Genomic DNA, 15192 nt, shown 5'->3' with positions numbered 1-15192 from the left:
TTGCTTGGTGGTACATCTTCCCACTGCAGAAGGCGGAGTTGCACAAAGCTCAAACTTCTGAAAAATCAGGAAATGGAAAGTTACGGTTGCCTTAACTGTCTTCTTTCAGCAATGTTCCAATATGCCTCATTAACACATACCCTTTACTCTGCCAACCCCCAAGGTGCTGAAATGTACCATCTCTTCACCTCCTTCTACAACCTACTCACTCTCACCCACAAGATTCCATCTAACACTATTAGAGGACAAAAAGGAAAAAGAAAGGTTTCCCACCCACCTTCTCTTTATCCTCCTTGAGCAACACTTCATTCAATGTGTACATACTCACATTAGCCTCTCTCACTACAAGATTTGGATCCTGGAATACACTCACATACTAGCCAAAAATGCACAGAAAAAGTTTATACATATGGTATTTTAAGAGTCACCTTGCAACCTTTTACAACTCCTTTACCCTGAGGATACATCTACATTTGGGCTGGGAGGTGTGACTCCCAGCTAACAGAGATGTACCCATGCTAGCTCTGCTCGAACTAGCACGCTAAAAAACAGCAGCGTAGCTAGGGCAGCACAGGCAGTGATTTGAGCTATCCTCCCAAGTATACACCCCATGGAGTCCAGGGTGTTTGTACTCTGGCAACTAGCACAAGCCACCACTCATGCTACTCCAGTGCTATACTGATATTTTTAGCATACTAGCTCAAGGAAAGCGTGCGTGCGCGCGTCTCTCTCTCTCTGCAATCTAGGAATAACACCTCTTACCTCAAAGGTAGATGTCCTGTTACTCACAGGATACCATCTCAACCTACATGTTCACTTAACCATCATTAAAGCATTAGAATTCGTTCATATTTCACCTCACTACTGACAATAATCCTTTGTAAAAAAAGCCCCACCACTGGCAATCTCCACAGTGCTGTACAGAAATTATGAATACTGCATACTGAAATACACCTATTTCCTTTCCTCATACATGAGACGGTACAAAACGTAGAACTCCTCATATCTCAACCCCAGCTCTGTCACACACCTCAAAGTAATCCACAGATCTCGCAAACACACCTCTACCAAGCAGAGCTAACTACTGTCAGCACCATTCAGGTCAACACCACCTGTTACTGACCACACTCATTTTACCTGAAGTGCTTGCAGATAATAAATGCTCAGGCTGCTCTCATACCCCAGCTCACGATGGACAAAACCCTTTGTAATAAAACCCCTGTGCCCTACTAATTATAAAAATGTGCATAACTCTGCACTGAAATGATGCATGCTGGATCCTGAAGGTACACATGCAGCTGTTCCCTTTGCTCACACACAAAAGGAAACCTAGATCTCTTCATATTATAATCCTATACACCTCAAAGCAATCCACACATGTCCTCATCTCACAAACACACCTTTAGCAAGCAGGCCCAATTACTACCTCTCCCATTTAATGCTGGTAAACCTAACACACTGACTGCACCTGTAGCATATGCACATAATTCCCACTGGCTACTGCAAGCTCCAAAAGGAGCAAAGGAAAAGTGGCATTGGCAATCTTTTTTCCCCCCTCCTTCTTCTCCTGTTTGTGCTTTAATAGTGTTATGTGGAATCCAGCAGGTGACAGAATACTTTGTAAAAGGAGGTGGCACATTACAGCAGCTGGGGCATTGGCAGAATAAAACTGTATTAACAGGGCATCTTGGTGCACTGCCTAGCTTTCAAAAGTTTGAGTTTTGCTCAACTCAGCATTCTGCAAGGAGACAACATACTACCAAACAACATGAACTCTGCATTAACGTAGTTTTTTACCACTGATTCTCTTTTACTTTTAGGCCTGGTGTACACTTAAAACTTGAGTCAACCGACATAACTATAGCACTCAGGGGTGTGAAAAATCCACACCACTGAACTATATAGCTACGTCGACCTAACCTCCACTATAGATGCAGCTAGGTCAACAGAAGAATGCTTCTGTCGATAAGCTGCTGTTGCTCAGGGAGGTAGAGTTCCAACAGCAACAAAAAAAAAACCTTTCATGCTGTAGTCTGCATCGACACTACAGGATTACAGAGGTGTAGCTACGGTGCCTACAGCATAGACATGACCTTAGTTTGTTCATCCTTTCCAAACTAAGTCACAGCCCAAGATTTATGAAACCACAATTCACTATCATAAGAGCAACTGTAATATGAATGGATATCTACTTAAAATAAAAAGATTAATTGGTTAATGTCGGTACATGTAACAAATCACAAAAGAGAATCAAAGTTCATTTTTCTGTGAACTGCTTGCTGACAGTGTAAACTATATGGAACTGAGCAGCAGCCCCTTGGCAACTAAGGATGGTCTATGAACAGTTTTTGTACCAATGTAACTATTTTGGTTAGGCATGTGAATTTTTTATTTTCATTTAAACCAAAAGAGTTTTATTGATACTATTTCCTTTGGCTGCTTCCTCACACTATTAGCATCATCTCCGTCTTATCCAAAAGGGGGCTTCAGCCAACTCATCTTCATACAACTCCCAATTTTGGAAATATACTAGGAAAGACAAGAAAATACACCACCCAGGTGCAATGAAACAGAAATAGAGGACAGCATCAGCAGCATGCAGATGACAATTCAAAAACTAACTAATAGTACTCTTTGGGTTCTCCCCATGAGAAAAAAAACCAGACACATTCAAATAAGTCTATCTCCATCTATATTCATAGACAGCTCAATGGCACCTTGTAAATAATAGATTCATGGATGTTGAAACATCTTCAAAGAACACAGAGAATCAATAGAGGATCTATATCTGGCACAGGATGCAGAACAATAAAATCAACATAGTATGTATCAAACAAACCTAACAAAAGAAGTCAAGGGGATCAGAGGACTTCTGTATTATCCAAGACACTTCAACGTAACTTTGCCAATAATCCTTACAAAAAATTTAAAAAATAAAATAAAGAGGGTCAGGCTGACAACCAGCAAGGAGGTCAGCGGCAAGAGAGGATTTCTTGAGTATGGGCTTAACAATCAACCATTTGAAAAGTGCTTGGTTTCACGCCTTCCCAGAAAAACATTGATAAATTCCACCAATAACTAGACCCAGTGTCTTACCACAAAGTTTTATTATTTTGATTTATTTGTACTGTGGTAGTGAAAAGGAGCCCCAGTCACAGACTAGCACCCCACTGTACTAAGTGTGGTACAAACACAGAACCTAAAGATGGTCTATGCCCAAAGAGTTTACAATAATCAGACAAGTAGGACGAGTCCAGTCTACAAGCTGTCAACCTAAATACCTCAGAGAACATGACTATTCAAAAACAAAGCAAACAGTGACCTTATGTTTGTCTCCCCCTAAAATGCACCTATTACCACACAGGTAGTCAATCCCATCCAAATCAGGGAAGTCTCAGGTATGACAAATTGAAAAGTCTTTGCAATAATAAATATGCAATTCTACATTTTTGCAAAACCTACACAAATTCACCAAAATTACCTGTAGCCCAGAATATTTCTGCAAGTTGGAACTTCACATACACTACAGTGAAGAGCCCGTTCTTTTGACCAGATACAGTGATTTCTACTATAGATATTCTCCTATTTAATCTGTCTTCATGCTAAAGTGATCTGCGAGTACAGATAACAGGCAACAGGAACCAGAGCATCAAAAACTGATGACAAAAAACAATCATCACAGACAACTTTTAGTATGGCTCCTTCAGTTATTCCACCTCAGAGTTAGGAAATCAAATGGATTCTATGATGGTGTGATCAACAAAACAGATAACTAGTAGGATTTGTCCTCTGGTTACTGGCTATCTTAATCACATACAAAAAGTCACTATGGGAATCCACAAGCCAGCCATGCAAATAATACCTTCCTCTCTCCCTCAATCCCCAAATCCTCCAGGCTACTTCAAAGGAGAAACAAGGACTTAGCTACTTTAACTCTTACCAGGTTTTTTGGGGATCCTTCCACCTACCCCACAAATACTTTTATAATTTTGCCTCTGCAATCATTAAGAACATTCCCAAGTTAACTTAAAGGAAGACAGAACAACATATCCATGAACTTACGCTGAATGTGAATGAACTGCTTTGGTTGTTTAAACTCTCCTTTGTACAGGCGATTGTAATAGTTGACATTGCTCTCTGCCTCAGGAACTGGGATAACCATGCTCTCTTTCTTTTCTCTAAAGACTTGCTGTGCCGAAATAGCTCGTTGTAAATGGTGTTCCTGAAAGAGGAAAAATTTAGAATTTATTTAGATGACAGCATTTATTTTTTTAAAATATAAAAAAAGGATAAAGTTAGCCCATTTTCCTAGCAGTAGTGTTCTTCAGTGTCATGGAGAAGATCCTAGTAAAATTGTTGTTGGTGTTTTGTTTTTTGCTTCCAGGCCAGCAGGGTACAGTAATGGGAGAAAAAGAGTCCTCTGCATTTACCACCAAGTCATAGGCAAATTCAGCTGTTGACAGGTTCCAAATAAGGAAAAATATCTCAAGCTTCCATAAATGATATAGGGGACTCTAGAGAGAGGAAAACATCTTCTAAGCATACTCACTACCCTTTTTTTAAAATGAGAAAAACAGACAGCAGGTGTTGCAAGTTAAACAAAATAATCTAAAAGGGGTATAGAAAGTGTCATGGCTCAAAATTAGCAATGTATGCACATTAATTCCTTATAGAATGGGAAGCCCACGGTTCAAATCAAGATCCTGAACTAACTTGATCCACTCCCAAACACAAAAAAATACCATGTTTTTATTGAACATTGTTCCACCAGCCAGTTTTCAGAATGGAAAGAAGACAACAAAAAATGATTAAGGGTATGGAACAGCTTCCATATAAGGAAAGATTTAAAAGACTGGGACCATTACGCTTGGAAAAGACAGGACTAAGTGGATATATGACATGTCTATAAACTCATGAATGGTATGGAGAAAGTGAATAAGGGTAAATAACACTTCCTTTCTCATAACACAAGAACTAGGGGTCACCTAATGAAATTAATAGGCAGCAGGTTTAAAACAAACAGAAGGGAGTACTTCTTCACACAACACACAGTTAACCTGTGGAACGTTGCCAGGGGAGTTTGTGCAGGCCAAAACTATAAGTGGGTTCTAAAAAGAATTAGATAAGTTCATGGAGTAGGTCCATCAATGGTTATTAGCCAGTCAGGGATCCAATCCCATGCTCTTGCTGTCCCTAAGACTCTGACTGCTAGATACTGGGACTAGACGACAGGGGGATGGATAATTTGATAATTGCCCTGCTCTGTTCATTCGCTTTGAAGCATCTGGCATTGGCCACTGTTGGAAGACAGGTTACTGGGCTAGATGGACCACTGGTCTGACCCAGTATGGCCATTCTTATGTTCATTTGTTACCTGCTTCCATTTTGTGGTTTGTTTTTTTTTTAAAGAATACTATAATAGGCAAAAGTAACAGGCACATATTTCCCCACAGAAGAACACAGAGAATATTTGTGGAACTCCAATTACTCAAATATGCAACAGTGTTCCTTTATACCAAGGGTCAGCAACCTTTCAGAAGTGGTGTGCTGAGTCTTCATTTATTCACTCTGATTTAAGGTTTTGCGTGCCAGTAATACATTTTAACGTTCTTAGAAGGTCTTTCTCTATAAGTCTATATTATGTAACTAAACTATTGTTGTATGTAAAGTAAACAAGGTTTTTAAAATGTTTAAGAAGCTTCATTTAAAATTAAATTAAAACTCAGATCTTATCAATTTAGTGCAGTGGTTCTTAACCTGGGGTGCATGCACCCCCTAGGGGTGCGAGATGCCCTTTCTGGGGGTGAGACACATGCGAGTTTTTTTAGAAGGTAAATCATCGAAAACACAAATTAAGCACAGGCACGTAAGTACAACTACTTTGTTTCATCAAACCTACGTATTTATTATTTTAATTTTAAGGATTACTGTAATATACAAAGTTTTTAAGTTTTCTAGTTTTTAAGCTAATTGTAGTGTAATTTTTGAATAAGGGGTGAGAGAACATATTTTAAGAACTCCAGACCGTCAGCAGGCTCTGCAGGGCTGGGTGTAGTGTATTAAATTGCTCCCCACAGGAATGTACTACTTACGGTGTCCTGCTTATGGCTGCTGGTTCGATAGGCGTGGGAGTCCAGGGGGGCCTGTTAAGGGTTGGGGGTGTGGATAGATGTCGGGGCAGTCAGGGGACAGGGAGCAGGGGGGCTTGGATGGGGGGGCCGATGGAGGGGGTCCTGGGAGAGGGCAGTCAGGAGAACAAGGAGCAGGGTGGGCTGGATGGGTGTAGGGTTCTGAGGGGGACAGGGAGTGTGGGGGGGGGAGAGGGGGGGTTGGATGGGTCAGGGGTTATGAGGGGGGCAGTCAGGAGGCGGGAAGTGGGCCAGCTGTTCGGGGAGGCACAGCCTTCCCTACCCTGGTGTAGTGTATTAAATTTTTCCCATAGGAATGTGCTACTTACGGTGTACTACTTACGGCTGCCAGTCCTGGTGCTCGGCAAGTAGCACATTCCTACAGGGAGAAATTTAATACACTACAGCGGCAGACAGAACCCCAGACCAGCAGCTCCTGCCAGCCGGGGACCTGGCCGCCAGCCCCACTCAGCCCGCTGCAGGCTTGAGGTTCCATTCACCCAGGCCGGCAGCGCGCTGAGCAGGGGCGGCGGCCAGGATGCCGGCTGGCAGGAATGTGCCAGTAAAAAAATCAGCACGCATGCTGCAGGTTGCCAACCCCAGCTTTATACTTTGTACTCTTACCCTACTGGAGACAGAATAACCAAACCCAAGTCACAGGAAGTATGAATTACACTATCCCTTTATTAGGTTACCAGAATTCTTTATCATCCATATATCTCTTACTAGTTATTTTGGTGCAAATCCAACTACACATGTGGATTAGCATAGGATAATTGTGATTTTTCTCCTTCAATTGATTTTGTAAAATGTTCACATTATAATCCATGAAACAAAGAAAGAAAGATGCTAGAAAACATAATATACAATTATATTTGCAGTGTAACTTTGCATAAACAATGGTTTATGCAAACAAGGCTGGGAAAATGTATGAAACCTACTAATCAGAGACTAAACCTCCTAGCAATAAAATGGACATGAAAAGGTAAGTGGTGAACTAGGAAGACCCAGAGAAAATGCCAGATGCACACCAGATTTGCAGCTGCTGGGAATGGAGAGGATGACATATTACGGTCCTTCCATGGAACCTTCTTGGGGGCTTCATCTTTCGTATCAGGCTAACAGGATTATGACAAACTTGAAGCCAAATTCTCTCTTGCTGCCGTAAGGGAATTTTTAATCTCTCTGACTCCACCACTGCCTTGCTGTAAGGGGTTCAGATTCTCTATTCTACCTATTCCTTCACACTCCTGGCTGTTGGAAGAAGGGGTGAATAGAAAAAAGCCCCCATTACTCTCTTCCCTTCCCAGCATCTTGGGTTTTGGATGGTCTTCCCTCCCACAAATAACTCCAATGTCCGTCTCTTGTGCTCATACTTTCACCAAGCAGTGACACTAATTGTTATCAATACAACACATCAAGCGGACCAGAAGACTGATCTACAACTGAGGTGGGAAAATACCAACAGTTTTTTCCTGCCATTCCTTTTCCTCAGATAGGTCACTGAAACTACGATTCCTGCATTTTATTCTAAAAACATAAATTTCTAGTATCCCTGATCTTTCCCGAGTCTGTAGGACATGCCCTTATTTTACTTCTTCAAAATCTTCTTCGTCCAGACCACTATTTTCATTGTCAGCACACCCTGAAGAACGTACCTGTCCCCTTACCTGGCTGTTGTAACTCCTGTTTCCCTAAACATACTTAGAGAGGACCTTTTGTTTTAATTTATATGGATTGCAACCTGCATCAACATAAAATCTGCAACAAGTGAGAAGATCAGTACAGGAGACCATCACTGTCAAACTACATGAAAAATTTCACTGAAGTTTGGGAAGTAGAAGATGGGATAGTAAACTGTCTAGTTCTCCTCCCAGATGAACACCGTACGTAACCTGGTGCCTAATCCCAAGTGTTTGATGAAGTGGCAAGGGTATTAAATTTCTCTTTATGGAGAATCTGTGACCTTGGAGTTTTTTATTGCAGACACAGCTTTGAAGTAGGCCTGGGATGACAGGATGACCACACAGAGTCAGATTCACGGTTTAAATTATAATAGCATTCACCTTGAGAATCCCTAGTTTTCAAGGATTCCATGCACTGATCTAATTCCGATTGACACCACTTCATCTGTAATCCAACATTACAAACGTTATTGATGTACTTACTAACACCATCAATGCAGCCACTACTATCTCTCCTGCACTGCGAAGTAACCTTATTGCAAGGTGGTAATGGCACCATCCCATTTTATGGCCTTGTACAGCTTCCAGAAACCACTTGTTTGACTGACATGTAAATTTCTCCTATTCAGACCTTAATTGGATTTCTAGTCATTCCCAAGGCACTTGCTTTTCCCTCCTGCACTTAACTTCCCGTGCTGACATTTCATACTTTCAGAAGTCATATAATTAATTAGATTTAGCAAGTTTTCCTCTGAGATTTTGTTCTAATACATTTAGTTAAATTCTCTTGCACCTTTTATTAGTGAACATACTGCACGGTGTCAAAGACTTACTCAATCTGTGCAATATAAATGTGCAAGGCATCCACGGTCAAACTTTGTCATGCAACAGAATTCCTGTTCCTTTTTCAATTTGACATTTTATCCAAAGTAACCATAAATTTCTATTAAAAGGACCGCAAAATAGATGCTGAATAAAGTGCTCTGAAATCGTTGAAGGCAACAAGCCTCAAGCTACCTTAGAAATGCCATACCAGGGGTTAAATCACTTGCATTTTAAAAACAAACTTTTTGAAAATAAGATAAAGTAACCCAATTTGTATAGAAAGTAAGGAATAAAAATGTACTGATTGATGAAGGGACAGAGAAAGTTTACCTGTTTGAAAGGGAAGGCATATAACAATTGAGATTCAGGAAACCTTCTTTTGCTCTGGAAATATTTCTATATTTTATTTAATAATGGAAATAAAAAAATTCACATTTTCTTAAAAATCTTTAAAAAATACCACAAATAAGAAAAAAAAGTATACAAAGAAAGTTTACAAAAACTGAGAGGTAATTAAGGATTACTCTGTCTTAATGAAAAAACAAACAAACATGAATTCTCAACTATAAATAAAAACACAGTACTGAAACATACTATGATTTTCTGAAACAACTGTCCTTTATCTCAAGGGTCACAGACTAACCAACAAAATTTTGCAATTGCAAAATCCTATCAAAATTTTCTAAAGAGTCAAAACTTCATGAAAAAAAAATCTATACAAGCTAAATGTCAATTCCTACAATTGAAATCCTGTTTGCTGTATTAAAGACTTTCATATTAGACTAGATCTACTAAAAGGGATACAGCAAACTTGAAATATAATCAGTTTTCAAGAGGAGTTAAAAGAAGTGTTGGACATACTAAGACGAAGTACTCTTCAGTATATTGCCTAAGATTTCTGCCATTTTTTGTGGTTTTAATCTCCCCTGCTGGTGAATGAAAGGTCCATACAAACAACTAACTGAATTACTATAAAGACAAAACAGTGAAACTGAAAATGCAAGTGCTGCCAAATGAACAAAGAAAGAAACTAAAAGGTAGAGAAACTTTTTTCCCATTTCTAATGTCTCAAAAAGTCAGACAAATGTGATTTAAACTGATATATCACTTTAATGCTAAAAACAAAAACTGAACATTCAAATCAAAAATAGCTAAGTTTAATATGAATTATTCTTGCAGTTTAAGCATAGTTTGTAATATTCAAATGAATCACAATTTTCCTAAGAGAGAGTTAAATATATATGTAAACATTCAATTAAGCAATGAGTGTAGATTTAATTCATAGCATTAAAATACAGTCACAACACTGATGAAAGATTACAAATGATATAGCTTAGGGTCATTCACTTTAGTTACTAAAATAGAAATATCCATGGTACACTCGAAGAGCAGACTTTTCTAAAAAATAAATTGCAATGGAAAAGTAAGATCTAATTTGATATAATCTTCACATTGAGAGGAAAGGTAGTTAAGAACAATGATTTAACAATCATCATCAAAAAGTGAAAACAGGTTAAAAAAGAATATTCTGTTATTTATTCATCCTATAAATAACTAATTTGCGTATAAAAACTGTTAAATAGGAGTTAAGTACATATCAGTAATTTAAAGGTAAAAAATATTATAGGAATGTTGAAATTATCCTAAAGGAAGTTTTACAAACCCAAGAAATTTTAGCAGGTAAGAAATTAGTTTTTTTGTAACTCAGGGTATGTCTTCACTAGCAAAGTTAAAAAGTGCTGACACGGCAGCACTTTAACGTGGCTGTGTAGTCGTGGCACCAGCGCTGGGAAAGAGCTCTCCCAGTGCTGTAAAAAAAACCCCACCCCCAAGAGGGGAGTAGCTACCAGCGCTGAAAGGCCTTGTCTACACTGCCACTTTACAGAGCTGAAACTTGCAGCGCTCGGGGGGCGGGGGGATGATGTTTTTTCACACCCCATAGCAAGGAAGTTGCAGCACTGTGAAGTGGCAGATGTCACCACTGTGCTTCCCCAAAACTCTACGGAAAATTCTTAGACAGATTTCTCTTATCAGATTAAATCTCTTCCAGGCCCACCCAGAAGTAAGCAGCAGCCTGCTCTATTTCCAAACCAAAACAAAATTAAGGGAAGGAGAAAGACGGAAACCGTAAAAAGGTTACTACACTAAAGCTTGGATGTCCGATTGTGTGAACACTACATCTACTGAATTTAGGACATTAAAGTTATAGGTTGAGATTTTCAAACCTGATTTGGGGACTTATTTGACATAACTCCCATTAAAATTGGAGTTGTGAATCTTCGTCAACTCTGAAAATCTCAAATACAGATTTTAAAGAAAGTGTGTAGGATGCTGCATTAACACCTTTGCACAACACTGACAAGATCCCTAATAGTTATGGAATCTGATGACAACCCTGGTCAAGTGGTCTTTAACCTTTTCAGGGCTAGGCCAATTTGCTTTCTTACAGATTTCCAAGATGCAAACATGAATCTATTAGAAATTGTACAAAAGGCAATTTTAGTAAATCGCATTTCTGGTCTTCGAAAAAAACAGAAAAGGGACACCTTTTGTTTTCTCCTGTGGTTAGTCCATCTATTCTGTAATTGCACTGAATAGTGGCCTTGTGACTACATTCATCTGCTCAGCCAGTCTGCTATTTTGTTGATCTTTTTTTACAATATGGAAGTCTACAATGGAGACTGGATTCCTCTCTGTCCAACAGGATATGACAGTTTCTCTTAGCAAGGCCTTGTTTTGAGCTCCCCTGATTTATGCAGATGCATTGTCTCTTTTGGAAAGAACATACTTCCCGTGCCTGCATTCTTTTCCCACCCTAAAAGTATCTATGACTTCATGTTTTATAGAAGACCTGTCAGAATTCTCTTTGTGTGGAAAGAGCATAACTATAGTACTTCCATCAGCACCATACAGAGCCTCTGCACTGGCCAAAGTGAACTATTAGCTAGGATTCTCCACCCCCAAGAAATTTGGCCTCCCTTGGAACTCCAACAGAGCGAACTGACTGAAATAAGGAAGTCAGATATAGGACAGAAAGCATGCTTGAAGGTGCTCTCTCAATAGCTGAACACCTTTGGGGGGAGGGGAGGAAGGTGATCATCTTCAAGTTTAATGGCTTTGTTTGCTTTTTGAAAGACAAGTGTTTTAGTGCATTAAAATATCATAAATATAACTAATGTTTTTCAAGAGACCTAGGAAAAAACTTTCCCCAAGGATTTTAAGGGATTGAGGTCCCTTCTTGATATTTGGTCCTTTAAAAGGTGAAATTAGGGCTTGGCTACACTTGCATGTTTTACCGCAATAAAGCCTCCTAGAGCACTCTACCTTACTCCCCGTCCACACTGGCAAGGCATGTAGAGCGCTCTAACTCCCTGGCTGGAGTGCTCCTGGTACTCCACCTCCACGAGAGGATTAACGGCTGGATGAGACGCTGCAGCTCCAGTGTAAACGAGGTTACAGCACTGACCTCCGGAAACGACCCATTAACTGAAGTGGCCTCTCTTGCTTTGTTGTGAACTCGGCAGGAATGCGGAAGTGGCCCTTTCAAAGCTCTGTTTCAGAGTGCTGGCTGCTTATCTGGTCTGAGAAAAAAACCGAACAGCTAACGTTTGCTTTGAGTGAGTGAGAGAGGCGCGGGGGAATGAGGGAGGCCTGAACTTACAAGACAGCATGCTCACGCTCTTAGCGCCCCAAAAACCCACTCTCTCTCCCCCGCCACATACACACAACACATCCCACCCTCCCCATCTGAAAAGCACATTACAGCTACTTGAACGCTGGGATAGCTGCCCATAATGCACTGCTCCCAATACAGCTGCAGCGTGCTGCAAAGGTGGCCACGCCATAGTGCGCTTTCAGCTCTCAGAATGGACAGACTGGAGCACTTTCCCTAGTGCGCTCTCCGAAGGCTGGTTTAACCCAAAGCACTCTGCCGCTGCAAGTGTAGACAAACCCTCAGATATGCAGTTACATGGAGGATAGTCCAAACAACAAGAAATGCATTTAAAAGATTGCAACTCAATTTGGATAGAGTGTTGCAAATATCCAAGATCCTCCTTCATGAAGGGATTAGATTGGATTCAAAACTCTGATCTGGATGTCTCTAGGAGATTTCTGACTCCTACTGGTAGAAGCCAGAGAAAAACTGGTGGCAATGGCCATGGTTCCTGTCTCAGGGGTGAAAAAGGACTGGTAGAAATAGTCCTCAATTTCACTTTTGGACCCACCATATTGTTCAAGTACAATTAGACCATTTCAGAAAGCCTTAGGAGGGAAAACTCAACCATTTCTACTGCTACTGACTGTTCATGTGGACCATGACTATCTAGAGGGCATCGGAAAGAGGGTCTTGGCTATACAGAAGAACCACCAAATCTCAGGAAAATCAAGAGCTGGGCATTTGGGCCAACTGTTTTTTTCCCCCTTCAGTCCTATTTTTACTGCTAGAGCATGGCTAAAGGAAAGAAATATTTTGTCAACAGCAACATGAGCTATGCCATTCTGTTGCATAACTCAGCAGAACATCAACAGTAAGGTGGCAGAGGAGTGTTAGAATAAGCTATACCACCCTAGAGATTCACAAAGGGCCCTGTAATGGAGAGTTAAATCATATTATTTTTCTATTTAATTCACTCCAATAATCATTTCATGAGTGAGGTGGAGGAACTGGACTTCCCCTCCACCCCAGCCCCTTTCCCTCATTCTCTCCCCTGTTCTGTTTCTCCCAAGCAGGAGATGGGAAAAAAGAAGGGCTAGAAAATAAAGTTTTCACTAGCCCTGTCTCCTTTACAAGCCACTTTGTGCCTAAGGGCATTCAAGTCTGTGAGGGACCTATACATCTCATGGGAAAGAGTCTACTGAGAGCGTGGTAAATGCCATTAAATTCCTCTCCCCTTCTCTCTGCCAATCTAATTCAATCCAGCAAATGAAGCATATGTACCATGAGTGTAACTGGCTTCTAAGGTTGAAGGATATGAAGGGGAAAATGAGCCCTGGTGTTAATACCCTCTCTGAAGTCTCTGGAACAAAATGACACATTCACAGTGGTCTTCTGCACAGGAACTTCACTAAAAGTTTTCCTGCCCTCACCTGAACTTGCTTGTACATTCTGTGGCATTATGAAGGTTCTGTTGGAGGTGAGACTCTCAGTACTGGTTCAGAAACTGCTCAGAGCTGAGGTCCTTAAGGTAATAGTTTGCCAGCAAACCAGAAGACTGACTTGAACGGAGACATGATGGGACTCAGAAAGGGGAGCCGAAGGAGTATCAGACAAACCGAAGGAGGAATCTCCAATCCACTCACTGTGTATATAACAAAGCTAGTGGCTGTTCAGTTATTCACTGCAGGAGCAGGCAAGGAGCTGAATGCTACTAATAGAGAGTAAAGATTTAGAAAAACCTTGAGCACCAAGGGTATCTGCCCAATGTGTTATACTTCATTCAAAATTGCAAGATTCCTTGGGAAAATGTATCAGCCAAGCACAATAATCTATGCTCCCATGTCTGCTGTTTTGGGGGGAGGGGCAGGGGTGAGAGAGGTGGTGGGGACAGAAGAGAAGAAACATACTCACAGCTACAATGATTAATCCTAACAGTAATCAATCTGCCTTTTTCTGGGGGGGGGGGGGTAGGGATACTCTGAATAATTAGAAGATTACAGTATTTATAACCTGGATAAATACCACTGAATAACTCTTCAAATATTAAAGTTAAATAATATTTAAGTTTAAAAAAAACCCATACAACTGTCCCCTAAACCGACCAACATAGCATCGATCTAACTATTTACATGTAGTGTTTCAAATGTCAGCCATTTTTTGCTAGACCAGTGACTTAAAACATGAGTTCAGAATTTTATAAAACAAGAGAGCTATTTTTTCATCTTGCCAAATTAAAAAAAAAAATACCTGAATGGATTTTGCCTCAAATTAAATATTATTACTGTTATTATTAGAAATTCACTTATGAGCTGAGACCAATCATGGAAAGTTTCAGCTGAACAGGAACATTTTTCACAAAGTTATGAGCACTTCAATACAGAGGATCATAAGGTGGGTAGAGGCAACCTTACCTCTACAACTTTAAGTACCAGCAAAAGCTATAATTACATTTAACTATAAATACTAACAAAATTTCAACACAAGTACCACCAACCCAAATAATAAAAATCAAAGAAACCCAATTAAGTTATGGCAGCAACCAATAAACAAGAATTTACAGAAAGCAAAATCTTCAGCTAGCCCCGTTCAACACATTTGTGTCATCCATCCCACGCATAAGCAAATGCTCCACTGAAACAACCTCAACTGTACCTATGTAAAAAGCATCTGTCCCCATCCAAACTTAAGTAAGATTTGTATCTACAAAGTGGACCTTATAAGAAAATCTACTTCAGTAACTGACAGGTTTCAGAGTAGCAGCCATGTTAGTCTGTATCCAGAGAAAGAAAAGGAGGACTTGTGGCACCTTAGAGACTAAAAAATTTATTTGAGCATAAGCTTTCGTGAGCTACAGCTCACTTCATCGGATGTATTCACTGATGAAGTGAGCTGTAGC

General features: G+C 40.2%; 1 protein-coding gene across 4 annotated transcripts in view; it reads right to left on the bottom strand.

Annotated features, from left to right (window-relative positions):
- The window catches only part of EPC2 (enhancer of polycomb homolog 2), a 159739-nt gene that overhangs the window by 50734 nt on the left and 93813 nt on the right, over positions 1 to 15192 (bottom strand). For 2 of the 4 annotated variants that reach the window (XM_073305426.1, XM_073305429.1), the window contains exon 2: positions 4063 to 4222. In XM_073305426.1, coding sequence (XP_073161527.1) covers positions 4063 to 4222 — 160 coding nt within the window. Of the gene's footprint in view, positions 1 to 4062; positions 4224 to 11962; positions 12197 to 15192 lie in introns of those variants that run through there. The other 2 variants (XM_073305428.1, XM_073305427.1) reach the window with 2 other exon arrangements.

Source organism: Lepidochelys kempii, chromosome 11 (assembly GCF_965140265.1).
Source record: "Lepidochelys kempii isolate rLepKem1 chromosome 11, rLepKem1.hap2, whole genome shotgun sequence".
NCBI lineage: Eukaryota > Metazoa > Chordata > Testudines > Cheloniidae > Lepidochelys > Lepidochelys kempii.
The sequence above is the reverse complement of the archived record's forward strand: the minus strand, read 5'-3'. Positions and strand labels throughout refer to the sequence as shown.